Source organism: Heterocephalus glaber, unplaced genomic scaffold (genome assembly GCF_053883595.1).
Source record: "Heterocephalus glaber isolate CG9 unplaced genomic scaffold, H.glaber_assembly_v1.0 deba00001564, whole genome shotgun sequence".
In the NCBI taxonomy this organism is placed as follows: domain Eukaryota; kingdom Metazoa; phylum Chordata; class Mammalia; order Rodentia; family Bathyergidae; genus Heterocephalus; species Heterocephalus glaber.
This window is the reverse complement of record NW_028258351.1, coordinates 7750528-7769571: the sequence shown is the minus strand read 5'-3', so window position 1 is coordinate 7769571 and position 19044 is coordinate 7750528. Positions and strand designations below refer to the sequence as shown.

Below are 19044 nucleotides of genomic sequence, written 5' to 3'. Positions count from 1 at the left end.
GAACTAGAAGGCTACCTTTCTCACCTGCTGGCCCTCCCATTAATTGCCTAAAATATCTTAATAACACATTTATCACTGTTTAGGCAGTCAAGCTGACTGTTAGAGCCAAACCCTAGAAAGGTCTCACTTAGGTTTAAAATTCTCTTTTAATTTTCCTCTTAGCCATCACTAAGAATGGTAACATTTCTCTTCAGGATTGGCCTAACCTAAGTCTCCAACTTCATAAAGCTTTTGGGATTTTGTTTTTTTTGTTGTTTGGTTGGGTTTTTTTGGTACCGGGGATTGAACACTGGTCCTTGCGCTCTCGAGGCAGGTGGTGGAACCACTGAGCTAAATCCCTGGCCTGGTTTTTGGATTTTGAAGGGAATTCAGATAAGGTTTGTGGGAAGATATCCCACTTTTATTTTATTATTTATTTATGTATTTATATATTTATTCATTTATTTGCTACTGGGGATTGAACTCAGGACCTTGTGCTTTCCAGGCAGGCATGGCACCACTGAACTACATTCCTGGCCCAGATATCCCACTTTTAGCTGAGTATAGTGTGTAGTTTTCTGATAGAGTGCTTCAATGTTGAGGTTTGGAGGGATGGATTGGCAGGTGAAGTATTTTTTCTTGTATTCCATGTCTTTTTACCTCAGGCATCCTTACTCAAGGAGTGCTGGAATTGGAGGCAGAAGAGTAGTTTAAGCAGTGTTGTTATCTCTCATCTATAAAAGACAGTACTTACCTGTCGTGCATCTCAGGGTGCTCTGAGCTAGGATCAAGCTTTCTTTGGTTGGTGTTTAGTGTTGCTGATTTCTGTGTGTGTGATCTTGAGCAAAGTACTTAATTTATCATTACCTTGAACTTTAGCTCATCTGTAAAATAGTGGTTACAGTTGTACCTATTCTTAAATTGGGAGGACTAAAATTGATCAGGGTGGGGCATGGTGGCACATGTTTGTGATTTCAGTGCTGGGGAGGATTGCCACAAGTTCAAGGCCAGCTTGGGCTACATAATGAGTTTAAGGCCAGCCTGCACTACAAAGTGAGACCTTGTCTCAAAAAAAGAAAAAAAAGATGACTGTGAAGTTTAAACCAAATACTTGTATTTTCCTTGAGCCACTACTCTGTTTGTTCCCTATCTTCATGGTCAAGAAATGAACTTGTATCCTTTTTTTCAAAGGAAATAGGGAACATTTTAAATGTGAACCCTCTTTACTTATCTTTTCTTTATAGAATTTGTGACCCTGTCCACTTTCACCCTCATCAAGAATGACCTTTCCACCTGTTTCTGTATTTAATCCAGTCTTCAGTCTTCCTCTACACTCAGATATGTCTCTCAGTCTTTGAACTGCCCTGGCTGAAAAGCCATAGCTGGTTTTTCTTTTTAAATTTCTGTCTTCTTTCTTTCTTTTTTTTTTGGTACTGGGGATCAAACTGGGGACCTTGTGCTTGTGAATCAGGTGGCAGAACCACTGAGCTAAATCCCCGGCCCTGTCTTCTCGTTTCTTGAAAAAGTTGAAACAGTAGCCTTTCTTTGTGGCTGTTGACTCCTTGAAAGAAGTCAATAAGGAGGTGTGGTGGTACTAATCTCAGCACTCTGGGAAGCTGAGGCAGGAAGATTACAAGTTCAGTGCCACCCTAGACAATTTAGTGATTTAGTGAGACCTTGTCTGAAAATTTTTAAAAAGGGATAGAAATGTAGCTTAGCCTAGATACAAGGCCCCAGATTCAATCTTGAGTACTGAACAAACAAACAAGTAAATCAGTAACTCCCTTACAATCTCCTTTGGTCAAATGTGGTGGTATGTACCTATAATCTGAACAGTTACTTGGGAGTTTGAAGTAGGATTGTGAATTTGAAGTCAGCCTAGGCTACACAGTGAGACCTCATCTAACCAGCCAGCCAGCCAACCAAAACAAATCCATGACTTTGGGAGAAATACAACTTTGTCAAATACCATAAGCTTCTTTGACATTACCTTCTCTTTTATTTCCCCTCATATTTGTGGCCACCGGTTGTTGTTTCCTTTTCCTTCTGATTGCCACTTAACCACTTACTAGTCCAATTATTTAAACAGAGGATGACCAAAAATTGCATAATTTTTTGGTTAGTTTTTATAAGATAATATAATAGGATATATAAAAATGACAATTTATTAAATTTATTCAGTAATTTTTCTGTGTGTGGTATATCTTAACACATTTAGTACACAGTGTAACATTACATTTCTGAATTCTTTTTGCATTATTGCCTTTCTTTGAACAACACACTTTGCACTGTTGTGTTGGCCTTTCCTTTTTTTCTGTGGGTGATATAATTTCAATAAAATGTCTACCCACTAAATGTAATGATGAAGATGTCCATGGTGGATGTTCTGGTTGGTGTTTCGTTATCCTGTATTTTTCAGTTATTTGGTCTATTAGACCTAATCTAAATTGTAAATGACTTTTTTTTTTTTTTTTGAGACAAGGTCTCACTCTGTAGTTCAGGCTGGCCTTGAACTCGTGACAGTCCTCCTGCCTCAGCCTCCTGAGTGCTGGGACTACAGGTGTGTGCTACCACGCCTGGCTCCTGTAAATTACTTTTTTTTTTTTGGAACCAGGGATCGAACTCAAGTCCTTGTGCTTGTGCAGCAGGCAGCAAAACCACTGAGCTAAATCCCCAGCCCTGTAAATGACTTTTTGAACCCCCGTTTTTTTGGGTTTTTTTGGTACCTGGGATCAAACTTGGGACCTTCTGCTTGTGAGGCAGGCAGTGGCACCACTGATCTAAATCCCTGGCCCTAACCCCTGTTTTGAATAAATAACAAACTAGTTCCCTGTTGTTTGGTCCAGAAGGTGCATATACATTTTATAATAATATTTTTTTTCCCTTGTTGTTTGATTACAGGGTAGCTTGTTAGATGTTGGTCAACTCTGTCAACACCACTCATAGAACTATTATAATCATTGACCACTCTTGACATTTTTTTAGTTTTTTCTTTCAAGTTGTATCATTTCTGTATTATGAATAGTTGACAATAAGGATATTTTTTTTTTTCCATTTCATAACACAGACTTTTCCTCTCTCATATGTTAACATTTCTCCCTTTTCAGTTTTTTCTTTTTGGCACTTTCTTCCTATTCAGTCTCAGTGTCCCAGACGTGTCCATTTTGTATTGTAAAAGAATATCACTGAGTTCTGGAGAAATATAAAAATTATATTTAATGTGCTTATGATAAGAGTTTTTATATATTGTAGCACAAAATGATAGGTTATTTTTCACAAATAAAATAAACATGCATTAGTAAAAGAAATTAATTGCTTCTTAGCCTTTTGGCTAAGATCAAGTGTAGTAAAAGAAAATAGCCAGAACTTACTAGATTTCACTAGAAACAAACATCAAAGGTAAATACAACATTCTAAATAAAAAAGCTTGCAGTCAGGCGTGGCGGCACACACTTGTAATCCCAGCACTCAGGAGGCTAAGGCAGGAGGATCAGCGTGAGTTCTGGGCTGCATAGTGAGTTCAAGGCCAGAATGAACTACATGGAGAGACCCTGTCTCAGAACAACAACAACAAAGCAGATAAACAGAGAAAAGAGAGTATCTTGTGCAAACAAGAATCAACTGGTTGAAATGATATCTGCCTAAGCAGCACTTAGGGCAGTCAATACATAAACAAATGCAGGGGTAAAGGTAAGTGGTTAACTATGGGTGTGCTTCTTTCTTTTTGCTTTCTATTCTCTTTCTAGTCCTGTGCTCTCCCATGGCCTCAGCTGCCACATGACACTAATAGTCTCATTTGTTTTTTTTTTTTTCCCTGGGTACCAGGGATTGAACTCAGGACCTTGTGCTTGCAAGGCAGGCACGGTGCCACTGAGCTAAATCCCCGGCCCCATCTCCTCATTTAGATCTCAAGTCATCCCCTTTTTTTTGAGATTTAGATTTACAGCTGATTAAAGGACATATATACTTAACTATTCAATAGATATCTCACTCTCAACATCTCAAAAACTATAAATTTGTTATTCAGTCTCTTGTGATCTGTTTGTTTCTTCATTTTATGCCTTTGTCAAGAGTTAATAATAGTATTATTATTATTGTGTACTGGGGAATCTGTGCATGCTAGGCAAGCATTCTATCACCTCTCTACTGTTTATTTTGGTTTTTGGTTTTTTGAGACAGAGCCCCACTAATTTTCTTTCCCAGGCTGGCATCAGACTTGTAGTCATTGTGCCTCAGCCTCCCTATTTACTGACTTAGTTGCTCAAGCTTTTGTCTTTGGAGTAACTTTGACTTCTTCCTCATTTTCACCTCTCATATCCAGTCAGTTCCCAGATCATATTAAATCTGTTTTCAGATCTACAAGCTACTGTTCTAATTAAGCCCTATCCCACTGGAATGGTCTTTTACTGGTCTAGCTTTCCCTACCTACTTTTTCCAGTTCTTCTTTTGTATCTGGCTCCAATGTCGTTTTTCTGAAACACAGATCTGGTCTTGTGACTCCTTTGTTTATAACTCTCCAGTAGTTCCCTACTGTCCCCATGTTAAGTGTTACTTTACCATGGCATCCAAAATGAAGGCATCCTCCTTTCCTTTTTACTTTTCCCTTTGATTTTCAGTTCTAGCCACCAAATGGCTTCATATTCTCTGTTATATCCTGCTTCTCTATCTTTGTACATTTGACTCCTTTGTTAAGAATTTCCCTTTCATCCTGTCTCTGGGAAACGCTTGTGTATCCTTCTGGATCCAGCTCACGTCTCTTCTATAAATCCTCCTTGTACTTTCTTTAATTTTGGACTACCCTACCAAAAGTATGTATTCTTTCTTTTATGATAGTGCCTAGGTTTCAAACCCAGGGCCCCACACACAGTAGCTAAGTGGTTTTGTCACTGAGGTACATCTCTAGCCCAGCCCCAAATTATATTCTTTTTGTATACATTACGGTACTAATCTCCTTATTTCTGTTTCAGTAACCATCTTATTCATCAAATGTGAACTCTTTGAGGGCCTTAGCCATATGTATGTCCTCTGTAGTAACTGTATCAGCATTTGCCACATGGCAGGCTCTCATTAATCTTTGTGTTTAATGAGTGACAGCCTCCCTGCCCCCCATTTGGTTGGGTGTTCTGAGACAGGTTCTCACTATGTAGCCCAGACTGGCCTTGAAATTGCAATCCTCCTAAAACAACTTGTCAAGTGCTGGGGTTACAAAGGCATGCACCACCGTGCCTGGCTTAGTTTTTGTTTTTGTTTTTTAATTGTCACATGCCAAGCATAATAGTCCTACTACTAATGTGACTCTCATTTACTAATGTGTTTGAGGAAACAGTATATCAGCTCTTGGATCTTATCTTGCCTTTTCATTTATTTATTTTTAAACCAAGCTTATTTTTAGTGTAGCCTATTCTATCCTCCCTCTACTGGGAGATATGGGGAAATGGGATGTATCTCAGTTTGGTGACATTAATGGTCTGGGTTTTTTTTTGTTTTTGTTTTTGTTTTGGTACCCAGGATTGAACTTGGGTCCTTGCGCTTGTGGGGCAGGCAGCAAAACCACTGAGCTAAATCTCAGGCCCCCTGGCTTTTTTTTTTTTTTTTTTCAGAGGCATGTCTTTTTTTTTTTGGTACTGGGGATCGAACTTGGGACCTTGTGCTTATGAGGCACGCAGCAGCACCACTAAGTTCCCAGCCCCAGTAGTCTGGTTTTTTAAGGGTGCTTTCCTTGGCTGCAGAGGACAGATTATCTTTTAGGCCTCTCTAGTTAAGAACAGTAGTAGAAAAAGGATTTGATTTTTCCAGCCTCAAAGTAGGAAGCTTTTTTCGGTAGAGTAAAAGGGTTTAACAGCTGGAATGCCATGCACCGAAGTTTAATTGCGGATGGGGTCAAAGGTGTGATAAGACATTGATTCCTTAGGAGTGTGTGTGAACAGCTTCATCCTCTTGCTGCAGTGCTCTAAGCATTTTCTACATGTAACTTTCTGTGAACATGTTGGGAGGCGTTGTGGTAAACAAGTGGGTGGAGTGCGTGAGGGTCCAGAACAGAATTAGAACTAATATGCAGGGGCTTTAAAAGATACTGTATCAGAACTAAGATGGTGGTAAGGAGCATGGGAAAATGGTATGCTGTGTAGTTTTTAGGGTCCCCTTTGAGTTGGGTTTCTAATGCATTTGGGAATTTAATATGACAATATGGCATTGAGCTGAGAGGCCAGAGATCTGGATGACCTTACTGATCTCAGTTCTCACTGCCTGGCTGTGACTTTGGGTGGCTCCTTTTTTCTCTCTTCACTCATCAATAAGCTGAAATGGTTGTGGTAGATTTCTAAGCCCTTTGCAGCTCCAATCCTTTATGGTTCTGTAATTTTATATAGTTTTTACTTTCTTCTCTTTGATGACCAGGTATCATCCATGCAGCAGAGGAAAAGGACTGGAAAACTGCATACTCATACTTCTATGAGGCTTTTGAGGGTTATGACTCCATCGATAGTCCTAAGGCCATCACGTCTCTGAAATACATGTTGCTGTGCAAAATCATGCTCAACACGTAGGTGCACGTTAACTCTCAAATACATGAACTCTAGTCCTTCAACTAAGTCTGTGTGCCATAGCAGAGATGGCTCAGGTAGGGAGTTTGGCAGTTACAGACAAAGCAGAAGCAGTAGCCTCCACTGGTTAAAGTAGAATGGGAAGATCTTTAGGTGTTCCAGAGCATTTATGCTTGATGTCTTTCAGACAAGGAAACAGATTTTAGAAATCCCCTTCCTAACCCCTCTCGCAGAATTTTCTTCATCCTTCAAATATTCTGTCCTCATAAGTTCTGAAGGATAGAGGGCAGGAAATAACTTACAGACCAGTGCCAGCTAGCTGGGCCACCCAGAATGCAAAGGGTAGGCCTAAAAGACGTTTGAAAAGTGGACAGTAGAAAGTATAGCAGATCTTTTTATAAATAAGTCAACAGAATCATCCAAGATCTATTGGGAATGAATTAAATATTGACTGGGACTCGGAATCTTTTTGGATTACACAGAGGTTATGTCTTAAAAGACTGGTTATCCTGGGATTTGACTTGTACTTACTGTTTTGCCTGTTGAGTCTATTGCTTTTGATAGGTTCAGTTAGCCAGCTTGCCTTTCTTCCCTCCCTACCCCCTTATCTTTCTCTCCCTATTCCCCTCCCCTCCCCTTCTCTCCTTCTTTCCTTCTTGTCTGTCTGTCTTTCTGGTACTAGGTATTGAACTCAGCAGCACTTTGCTACTGGGCTACTCTCCCACCCTTTTAATTTTTTATTTTGAGACAGGGTCTTGCTAAGTTGCCCAGGCTGGCCTTGCACTTACGATCCTCTGGCCTCAGGCTCTCAAGTAGCTGGGATTACAGGTGTGTACCACCACTAGATAGTTTTTTTGTGTGTGTGGTACTGGTGATTGAACCATGGGGCCTTTTCCCTGAGTTATCTCCCCAGCCCTTTTTAGTATGTATTTATTTATTTAGATGTGTTTTCGAGACAGGGTTTCGAGACAGGGTGAGACAGGGTTTCGCTGTGTAGTTCAAGCTGACCTCGAACTCACAGTGGAGCCCAGGCTGGCCTTGAACTCACAGCTGTCCTCTGGCCTCAGCCTTACAACTTATTTTTTATTTTTATTTTGTGATAGGGTCTTGCTAAGTCACTGAATTGCCCAGGCTGGGCTTGAAGTTGTGATCCTTTTGCCTCATCATCCCAAAGTGCTGTGATTATAGGCCTGTACCACCACTTCTGGCTTAGATCTTTTTTTAGTATTGGAATTTTTCTACTTTTCATTGCTGAACTTTGGCCCACAGTGAAGCAAGCCCAGCTTCTGCAAAGAAAGGGTCATAAAGTTAGGAGTTGGGGCTGATTTTCTATGTGGGCAGTCTTCATAGTGGAATTCTGGTTAGAATCATAACATCCTGGAACAACTGACCAAATATGTGTTTTTTTCTAGCCCAGAAGATGTCCAGGCTTTGGTGAGCGGGAAGCTTGCACTTCGGTATGCAGGGAGACAGGTAGGGAACACCTTGACTAAAATTGTAGTCACTCTGAGAGTGTGACATGTTGTCGGATTCATGATATTTGATGAGACCAGTGCTCTTTGGGTCAACATTTCACTCCCTGCTGCCCCCAGCTGCTTCTTTCTGCCTCATTTCAAATGAAAAAGAAAACAGTCTATACACAGTTTATTTTGGTTCAGTATAAAAAGACATTGCTTTTTGCTTTTTTTTTTTTTTTTTGGTACCGGGGATCAAACTTGGAAGACATTGCTTTTGATAGTTGGCAAATACCTAGTTCTGAAAAGGAGGAGGTAGTTTCCTGTAATTGTTAAATTCTTGGTCTTGAAAGTCAGTGTTTGGTGCTCCTGTGGACATCAGGTGGTTTGAGGGATGCGCAGAACTGAACTGTAACATTTGAAATGATTTACTTTATTTTATTTTTATTTTTATTTTTTGGTACTGGGGATTGAACTCGGGTCCTTGTGCTTGCGCTTGTGCAGCAGGTGGGGAAACCACTGAGCTAAATCTTGGCCCTGAAATTATTTACTTTACCTTTGGCTTTGACCAGAGATCTTCCTACCATGAATCTGACTTGCAATTTTAATATATGCAAAATATGACATCTTGGATCCTCTGAGTCAGGAGCCTGTTTAGATCTGGTACCTGTGTGCCTTAGGGAGGTTGGATTACTTGGTACAGAAACCAGGTTTTAAACCACCTGAGTACTTCTCAACTCAGTACCTTTACATTGATGCCTTGAATTGTGGGTGTAGTGTAAAAAGAAGCCTTTGACGGTTAATGTCTCTGTTTCTGTCACTCTGTTCCCCGCCCTCCCGTGGTTGAACTTGGAGCCTCACACATGATAGGCAAATGCCCTGCTACTGAGTTATATCCTTAGCACCTGATAGCCCTTTTTATGGTACTTTAATGCTTGAGTAGGTATGAGTATGACTTCTTTGTTTGTTTTGCTTTTTTTGAGCAGGGTCTCATTTTGTAGCTCAGGATGGCCTTGAATTCACTATGTAGCCCAGGCTGGCCTTGAACATGAGGCAGTCCTCTTGCCTCAGCCTCCCAGGTGCTGGGATTATAGGTGTGTGCCACTATGACTGGCAAGTGGTTTTTGGTTTTTTTGTTTTTGTTTTTTAATTTTTGTTTTGTTTTGGTACTGGGGATGGAACTTGGGACCTTGCATCAACCAAGGCAGGTGACGGAATCACTGAGCTAAATCCCAGGCCCTTGTTTTTATTTTTTGAGAAGGCAGGGTCTCCCTTTGTAGTTCACGCTGGCCCTGAACTCACTATGTAGCCCAGGCTGGTCTTGAACTCAAAGTGATCCTCCTGTCTCACCCTCCCAAGTGCTGGGATTACAGGTGTGCACCGCCACGCCTGGCTGCAAGTATGTTTTTTGAGAGCAAAAGTTGTGAGCCTTGTAAAGATGTCTTAGATGTCTGCACCACCTTCTCTTTATATTTGCTTGCCACTAATAATCTTTCTGGATATGAAATGCAGTTGTCCCCAAACAACAGGCACTGTGGCAACCTCATAACAGACATTCCTCTTTTAACAACCTATCTGTTTAATGACTCTTTGGATTTAAAACTGAGGTACATTGTTCGGACTTCCAACCTGTCTTTTTGTGTGTGTGTGTATGCAGTTCTGTACATCTTTGTTCATAGAGCCTCAGTGATTTCTTTTGGTACAGTATACTTTTCTGCAATACTGTAATTTTTGCTGATTGAACTGTACAGTATTGTAGTTTCATGTTATATATTACAGTACTGCATGTAAGAGTTAATGCAGAGTCATCAAGTTGGAGTTTCCTTTGACTCTTTGTTCTGAATATTTTATATATTATATACAGTTTGTCATTTAGCGACCAATTCATTTAGCAACCTATTCTCAATCTTAACTCAGTCATTAAAACGAGGAGCATCTGTGTATCTTTGTTGGAATGGCCACATCAGATGATTGCTTCTTCTTCACAAGTGGCCCTTATTTGCCTTCACCAGCAGAAATTTCAAGTCATCTCCTAGCTTGGACCTCAGCAATACTGGTTATTACTTTACAAGGTATCCTGCTCTCACAAGAACTAGAGGAGATGGGCACAGATAGGTCAGGTGTCCAGGACAAGGTCAGGTAGGTTATAAATGGTCAAGCCATTCTTTAAACTTGGGTCATAAGTTCCAGGCTTCCCTCATTATGACATTTGTTCTGTCTATCAGACAGATGCTGGACCCAGACTGTGTTAATGGTAGCCTTGCACCAGTTATTCTGCTGTGTAAGACATACCATCCTTATTTAAGTATGTAGGCTGACACAGAATCGTTTTTTTTTTTTTTGAGACAAGGACTTGATATGAATTTGGTTTGCCTTGAACTCACAGCAGTCCTTCTACCTCAGCCTTTCTGCTCCTTTGTACTTTGATGACAGCTTTCAAGCAGGAGTCAGCTGATCTAGAAAGATGGGTGTTACAGCTGAATGGAGACTTGATAGTTTGGGCAGAAGTCATTTATAATGAGGTTAGACATTGTTCTTAGCTGTTGATTGTACCTTTGGCACTCTGTAGGGTTTATCATTCAAGTGTAATATGTAGAACATTAATGTCTGAACTCTAATGAAAGTAGGCCTTGTATCAAACATAGCAGAATGAATCCTGATAAAAGCACAGGTATGTGCCTATAATCCCAGCACTTGGGAAGCTGAGGCAGGAGGATCACTATAGGTTCAAGGGCAGTCTGAACTACATAGCGAGACCTTGTCTCAAAGAAAAAGCACAGGTATAATCAGTCTGAGGTCAGGAAGGAGTTGGATGGGTGTGGAAAAAGTTCTGGAGAGTTTTCTTGTCACTTTCCCCCTTTAGCTTGCCATCTCTGGAGAATGCTTTGTCATGATCTTTTGTTTACTTCTTTGGTTTTAATTTTTGATTTCTTGAACTTGCTGGTAGCCCAGGCTGGCCTCCAACTTGGGATACTCCTTCCTCAGCCTCCCAAATGCTGGGATTACAGGCATGTGCCACAATGTTCAGCAGGGTGTATCTTTTTGGTGTTTTGAGACAGTGTCTTGCTTTGTAGTTTAGATCACTCACTGTGTAGCCCAAGTTAGCCTTGAACTCTGGGACTCTCCTGCCTCAGCCTCCCAAGGGCTGGGATTACAGGCGTGTGCCACCACACCCAGCTAGGGTGCATCTTTTTGGAAAACTTCTGTTTCCTAGTATTAAATTCATTTCAGATTTCAAAGTGTGTATAAAGTGATTTTTTTTGTTGTTTTTTTTTTTGGGTATGGGTATCGAACTTGGGTCCTTGCGCTTGCACACCAGGTGGCGAAACTACTGAGCTAAATCCCCAGCCCTAAAGTGATGTTTAATACTTCTACCTTTACTTCCCAGGCCTCTGATGAAGAATGATGGTGGGGTGGGTTCTTCCTTATAGCAGAAGTTGTATGGACAGAACATACTGTTTATGAGACTTTCTAGGGGTGTGCATGCAGAATAGATGACTTTCATGACTTGTTTCTTTAATCTCAGACAGAAGCATTAAAATGTGTGGCTCAGGCTAGCAAGAACAGATCGCTGGCGGATTTTGAAAAGGTGAGCATGGTACTGGGTTGGTGTGGAATGGGTAGAAGGGACATTTAAAGATATTTATACTTTCACAAACAGTTGCAAAGACAGCACCCAGTGATCCCATCTATCCTTCACTCAGGGCAGTATCAAAACCAGGCAGTAAACACTTTCATACAGTGAAACTTGTTGAGTTGATCTAGGTTACATATTATATGTAATACTCTCCTGTTTCAAAAAGTTCTGTTATCCCTTTTAATCGCAAAGCTGTTACCTTCATTTATAGTTGAGAGAGCTGCGAGTCAGGAGCATGCCAAGAAGAGTCATGCAGGAATTTATATCGTGGTTTGACTTGGGGCCTGGTGCTTCATTCCCCACAGCACTGTCAGGTATTACTTCAGCACCAGAAAGGCCATGTCTGCTCCTTCTCTGAGGATAATCGAGATGTGCCCTGATGTGCCCATTTGGCCTGAATGAAACTTTCTCAGAATGATACTTTAGGCTTTTTTTTTTACTCTTGTGCCTTTTGTTCATTATTTGAGAAGTTTCAAAAGGGAAGCTCTTGTCTAATCTTTAGGATGAGGTTTGTATATATTTTCTGAACATCTCTCCTCTTAAGTCTCAGTATAATGAATGACCAGTTTAAACAAAACCTAGATCCAGAAAGAAAAGCAGTATGGATGGAGACTAGGCCACATAGTTCTCACCATCCCCAAGATTTGTCATCTTCTAAGCAGGTCCTTGGTGATTCCTCTTGCCCCTTGGCATGATTTATCTGCTTCTTTTAACATTGTATAGCATAGCGAACATGAAGCTGGTATACTGAGACTGTTACTAAAGGTAAATACATCACACACGTGAGTAAACAGTCTAGATTTTGTCCCCAAATTTGGCATGTTTTATGGAGCCTTTTATTTTCTGTGGTTCCTTGGAAGCAAGGTTCTGTGATCAGATATTTGGGAAATACTAGGGTCAAACAAAATTGGATAGGTGTTCACTTTTTTAACTGCAGAGCTATAGTATACTGATACTCCTTTCAAAACTCCCAAGAGCTAGTTGTGTTAGCTATTGATTAACTTTAGAATTTTTGTTTGTTTGTTTTTTGGTACCAGGGATCAAACTCTGGACCTTGTGCTTGCGAGGCAGGTGGCAGAACCACTGAGCTACATCTCCAGCCCCCTGTTTTTGTTTTTTGACACAGGGTCTGTGTAGTTCAAAGTGGCCTTGAACTCATAGCAATCCTCCTGCCTCAGCCTCCTGAGTTGCTGGGATTATAGGTGTATACTACCACACCTGGTTTAACTCCAAAATTTAAAAAATAACATGCTTGGTAGTTAAGCTGGTTTACCAGTGGAACTGGGCCTTCTGATTGTGAATTGTTGATGCGAAGTTCTTGGACAGAAAGATGGTGGCTCTACCTTTTAGTTCTTAACATTCCCTTTTCCTTTTCTTTCTTTCTCTTCTCATCTCATCTAGTCTCTTGTTTCTTCTCTTCCTCTTTTTCCTCTTGGTTTATTTTTTTCTTTTTTTTTCCCCAACAGGATTTTGTTATGCAACCCAAGCTGGTCTCAAACTCTGCATCTTCCTGCCTCAGCCTCCTGAGTGCTAGGATTGTAGCTGTGTACCACTGTGCCTGGCTGACATTTCTTATGTTCCCTGTCATGGCTTTTTTCTCTCTCCAAATCTCGCATAACTTCATTAACTATGTAGTTACAAGGGCCAGCAGACTACTCAGGGAGCTAGGAGTGTGCCTTTAGTATCTTCTCTGTGCCAGTCTCTGCTGCCGGCTCTTTTGCAGGCCTTGACAGATTACAGGGCAGAGCTCCGGGATGACCCAATCATCAGCACACACTTGGCCAAGTTGTACGATAACTTACTGGAACAGAACCTGATCCGAGTCATTGAGCCTTTTTCCCGAGTACAGGTAAGAGCCCTTCTGGGGACTCAAGCTGCTTCTGGCCGTGTATTCTCACTAGAGCCACCTCCCTTTCCACATTTGTGCAGAGTAGATGTCAAGGGTGTGCCTGGCAGGCAGGAAGCCACATAGAGCGTGGGCTCATCTTGATGGGAAGTGAGTCGAAGAGAAGGATGCCTGTGGGGTACTTGTGAGATGGCCTGCTTATGTTCTGAGTGCAGTCTCTTCCTTGCTTTCCCAGTCACTGTGCATGTGGTAAACGTTTTCTGTCTTGGGTATGTGGGGCAGGAGAATGTATTGTCTGTAGTGAGGAAAGGCAGACAAATGAACACAGAAGACCTAAGCACGGCCAAAGAGAACATGGCTCTTTAGAGATGAGATAGTCAGCAGGTTCAGGGACATAGCACCACCTCCTGCCTCCCAGTATTGGAGGCAAAAGTAAAACTTTCAGTGTTGGTGTCTCTCTGCCTTTCCTTTCAGATTGAACACATATCTAGCCTCATCAAACTCTCCAAGGTAGGGAGTTCTGAGGGCCTCTGGGGGAAGGACTGGGGCAGGGTGTGGGGAGGGGCTGCCCGCTGGACCTGATGGGTTTATCCAGCTCCCAAGCTTCTTGGTGGGGAGTGGAGAGCATGGGCTCAGAGCTGGAGTTACATTGTTGCTATTTTGTTTTCAATCCATTTGCCTGAGACCCTTTCTGTAGAGCTTTTATTCAGGTGATCTAATGGATACTGTCCCTTTAATCATGTGCTTTGATTTTAGGCTGATGTGGAAAGGAAATTATCACAGATGATTCTTGACAAGAAGTTTCATGGTGAGTAACAGGTGATACAGGCAGGGGGGCCAGGTGATGAGATGCCTGAAGAGGTACATCTTTAAAGAAGAAGATGTTCTGTTTGTTTCTCCTGATGCTTCCGTGGGATTCTGATCCCTCTTCCCTGATAAGAGTGTGCTAAGCTGTGTGTGGTAACGCACACCTGTGGGAGGCAGGAGGCTCTCCAAAAGTTCCAAGATAAGGCTCAGCTACCTAGTGAGTTCAAGACCAACCTTAACTACATAGTGAGAGCCTGATTTAAAAAAAAAGTATACTAAACATGTGCAAAGGGAAAAAGAAGACAAGTTTCATTTCCTTTTCTTTTTTAATTCTTTTATTGGTACATTTTAGGTATACAATACGTTTACATTTATCATTGGGTGCTTGTACCTGTACATGATGCATCTTGGTTCTTATTTTTTTCTCCATTACCTGTGTGCCCTTCACCCCCTTCACCCTTCCCTATTTACATAGACTTCGTTTCCATTTTTTCATTTCCTTTTCTGAAGAAAGGCAGGTAGGGAGTGAGCTGCTTACCAATTGCTTTTATGTCTAATCTCTTCTTTTACTTGGATTGCCCTTGTTTGTGTTTCTTATAGGGATTTTGGACCAGGGTGAGGGTGTCCTGATTATTTTTGATGAACCCCCAGTAGATAAAACTTATGAAGCTGCTCTGGAAACAATTCAGAACATGAGTAAAGTAGTGGATTCCCTCTATAACAAAGCCAAGAAACTGACATAGGTGAGTGCCAGCTCTGGGACCCAGGACTGGGCAGCGCTGTCTTCTGCCGGCAAGACTGAAAGCCTCCTCCTGGTGTCCTCTTGGCTTTCCAATTGACACTGCCCTGTCTTCTCTTGCAGAGTTGGATCTCTAGCGGTCCTTTGGAGAGTGTATGTGGCGGGAGAGTGAAACCTTGGGGGAAAGTGCTAGGAGATTCTTTTTTCTTTTTGTTCTACTTTTCGCTTGGAAAGTTTTTAAATCCTCATTTGGTGCATCTATATTCCAGCCAATTGGTGTGCCAGTTTTCATGTAATCTTTACTGGCCCAACTTGGGAGTGGGGAAGTTGCTTAAAAAAAAAAAGAAAAAGAAAAAAAAGAATATTCTAAATAAAAGGAAAAAAGGCTTACACTACCTAAAGCTGTGCTCTCTGCCTCCTGGGAGAGGGCCGCAAAGCCAGGCACCAACCACGGGGGTCCTGATCCACCCGCTGGGCATCACCTCTCCTCTTCAGAATTGGGTGTTTGCTGACCATCAAAAGCAATGACTTTTTATTCTGTTTGTACTGAACCAAAACAAACAACTGTGTATAGACTGCTGTTTTCTTTTTTATTTGAAATGAGGCGTTTCGGTGTTCTTTCCCCTGCCCTTTGGCCTGTGCGCCTGTCCCTCCCCTCCTGACATTGGCTCCCACAGAAGAGCTGAAGGTCTTGCCGCCACAGCCGCCGCCACCAGAGCCACAGCAGCACCAGCACCTGCACCTGCACGGCTCCGCTCTGGCCTGTGAAGGAATGGGAACAACACCAGGAGCTGGTGCCACCATGGCCACACAGGGAGCAGTGTGGGCCCTCCGCCCCCAGGGGGCCTGCTGTGCATGTGGCTTTTTTTTTTTTAACACAGTAACTAGATTGATTAGATGTCAGTGTTTTAACTGCCTCCCTCTCCTTTGCTCTTCTCTGTTCTCCCTTCTCTTTCCCTTCTCTCAGCCAGGAGACCATCTCCTCTCCTCCTTCTCCCCATAGAGGAGTTGGGCTGTCTGCATTCCATCAGCTTCTCTCCCTCTCCCACTCCTCCTGCTGTCGGATGGATTTATTCCTTTTTTTTAAAACAGTGAACATCGGAAATGAGACTGTGGGGTGTGTTTTTTTTTCCCTTGTTGGATTTTTGAGCAACCTCATGTCCCCTTCCCAGGGAGCATCTTTATTTACCTCTTAGAACGCGAATGGATGGGAGGTAGAGCACTGTATCTCAGCATGCTTTGTTTTCTGATGTGATTACATAACGAGGCTTTAATGCCATTTGGGCAGATGAGCTTCTGCACTTCCGCTGTGTTTACCTGTATTTTCTTCTGTCAGCTCTTTGTTTTTTTTCTTTTCCTCTCCCCCTCCTCATGCCTCCTTCCTGCTGGCATCGTTTTCTTTGCCTTTCTCAGATTATCCTTCCAGGTTTTCGTAATAAATTTATATTTTGTAAAAGGATTTTGTTGTACCAGGTTTTGCATCTTCACTGAATCTGACTGGCTTTCGTTTTCCTCTCCAAAATCAGGCTTTTGTTCTCAGCATCTTTTTTCCCTATCATGTCCAGTAACTGTTTTGGTTTTGGCACCATCAATATCAAATGTACAAACGGTTCTTGCTAACCAACACCAGGTATATCTGATGTTCAGATGAGTTCCAATAAAAATAATTTTTTTTCAAAAGGTGTCCTTTCTTGGGTGCTGGAGGGTTTCCAGACAAGTTCAGACAGCTCTGTGGAGCCCAACTCATTAGTGGTAGTTCTTTTGCCAGATTTGGAGGGGTTTGGGCAGGAAACTGATCTGTGAGGTCTGAAATGAGAAACAGTTCGGGTATCTCTGATTTTTCTAAGGCACTGGGTCCAGGAGGACACAGGGGTTTGGGGGTAAGCTCCTTTGAGCCTGTTTCCTCATCTGTGCGATGAGGATGATGTCTTCAAGGCAGGTGATTGTGATATAAGGGTAGAACTTATGAAAATGCAAGTGCCAGGAGAGTCCCAATGTGCAGCTTAGTTTAGTTTCTTTTGGGAATCTTCAAAAGCAGTAGATTTCACAATGCCCCGAGACCCCAGGAATGGTTCTTCTGTGAGGTTCTGGGGCCTGCCAGCTCCTCTTCCAGTTTTCCTAGTCCTAGTTTCTGCGTGTAATTTTACTTTGGAGAAAGTTGTGGGGGTTTTTTGTTTTTTTTTTAATAGGTGAAACAAAGGAAGGGAGAGAAAGATGGCGGACAGCTAGTCTGGACGAGTAGGGAGTATTTGAAAGGGAAATACTCCTAGAGAAAGTTTTGCTTCTGTAAAGGACTTTAAAAAATATTCCATAGAGACATAGAGCTGGAGCAGAGGAGAGGGTTTCCTAACCCTCAGGCTCTTTGCTTTGCTTTCCTCGCAGTCTGATGACTTAGCACACAGCTGCTGGCACGTGCTGCTGGCCTGCCCTCGGGATGTGGCTAGTACAAACTCATGTGCTGCAAGTCTAAACCCAAACCAGACCTTGAAGGCTTAGTATGACAAAAAGAATGTATAGTATCTCAATTTTTTTTATATGTGTTGAAATATTTTGGGTATATTGGGTTAAATAAAAATACTGTTAAAACTCACCTGTTTCTTTTTACTTTTTTCAAGTGGCCAGTGGAAAATACAGATTAGCTCTGTGGTTTGTAATCGTGGCTCACACTATACATCTGTTGGACAGTACTGCTGTAGGCCATAAGGACTAGTAGTTGTGCCACTGTCTCCCCTCCTAGGCCTCACATGAGCTATGTAGGCATGGCTGGGGCCCAGCTGGGCCCGGGCCGGGGTTCACACTGAGGGGACTTAGCCTTCATGGGGCGGGGAGTTCCTTGTGTGTTAATCATGAGACACTGCTGCTGGTGTGTGCTGCATGGTGCAGCCAGGGTGGCTGATCTGGTGCCCTGTTGGGAGCTGGAGTTACATCATCTGTGCTGCCCCAAAGGGCCACTAGATGTTGCTCTCCGATCCCTGAAAGAACAAAGACTTCTTCAGGAACCAGGACTCAGCCCAGCTCCATTTGAAACCCTTTATGGAAGCAGTAGCTGGCTGCCTCCCTCAGTGGCTTGGGAAGTGGGTTATGCAGAGCGAGACTTCCTGGAGTGTTGCATAGGTACCCGGACCCAGCCTAGCAGCTGGTGCTTCAGGCAGCTAGCAGGCTGACATAGAATTGGAAATTGGAGATCTTCCCCGCAGTTGTCTGGTGAAGAGGATTGGAAAGAAAACAGCCTGTGTCACTCAGCTGGATTTGCCTTCTGGGTCTTTGATTTTGCAGTTTTAGGCAGATTGTTGCCCTTTTTCTCTGCTTCCTGGTTGTCGCAGTAATGGGAACTGGAGGTAGGGAGGTGGTGGTGAGGTAAGTGAGTAGAACAGTGCCATCTGAAACAGGCTTAACAGGCACAGCCTGGGTGGGTAGGGTTTGCTGACAACCTGCCCTCAGTTGTAGCAAGTAGGCTGGCAGTGCCATTCCCATTCCTGCTCTGCTGCAAACACCACTTTGCTGTAGACAAGTGTGAGGAGGTTGGAGTCACTGTAGAGTTTTCTTTTTTTTTTTTTTTTGAGACAGCTATGGAGTTCAGGCTGGCCTTAAACTTGCAGCAATCTTGCCTCAGCCTCCTGAGTGCTAAGATTGCAGGCATGGGCCACCACACCTGGCTTGTAGAGAGCGTTTTGAAGCAGCTAGAGAATGACCGGCTCGACAAAGGCAAGAGGACATGAGTGCAGCAAGGTTGGAAAAGGCCTGTGTAAATGTGTGCTGCTTTGGCTGAGGACAATGGGATGAGGTTGAGCTTGTTATTGGCCACCATGAACTCAAATAGCTAGAACTGAAATTCAGGTACAGGTAACAGTGGGCCCAGGTTTTGCTAAGGCATGGATTATAGGTTTAGGGATCTGGCTGTAATTTGGGAAATGGAAAGCATAATTGCTCAACGCTGGACTCTGAAGGAGAGCGTAAGACAATGTGGCCAACTCAAGGTGGGCCTCTCCGCTAGGGACTGAAGGATGAGGCCAGTATTTAGCTTTCCTTAAACTGGGTGT

General features: G+C 42.5%; 1 protein-coding gene across 2 annotated transcripts in view; it reads left to right on the top strand.

Moving 5' to 3' along the window:
- Psmd11 (proteasome 26S subunit, non-ATPase 11) overlaps window positions 1-16684 on the top strand; it is a 39113-nt gene extending 22429 nt beyond the window's left edge. For both annotated transcript variants that reach the window (XM_004870602.3, XM_021248886.1), the window contains 8 exons: window positions 6376-6520; window positions 7934-7994; window positions 11502-11564; window positions 13336-13461; window positions 13933-13968; window positions 14215-14266; window positions 14866-15008; window positions 15128-16684. In XM_004870602.3, coding sequence (XP_004870659.1) covers window positions 6376-6520; window positions 7934-7994; window positions 11502-11564; window positions 13336-13461; window positions 13933-13968; window positions 14215-14266; window positions 14866-15008 — 626 coding nt within the window. In that variant the 3' untranslated portion in view covers window positions 15128-16684. The remainder of the gene's footprint in view (window positions 1-6375; window positions 6521-7933; window positions 7995-11501; window positions 11565-13335; window positions 13462-13932; window positions 13969-14214; window positions 14267-14865; window positions 15009-15127) is intronic.
- Window positions 16685-19044: the final 2360 nt, after the last annotated feature.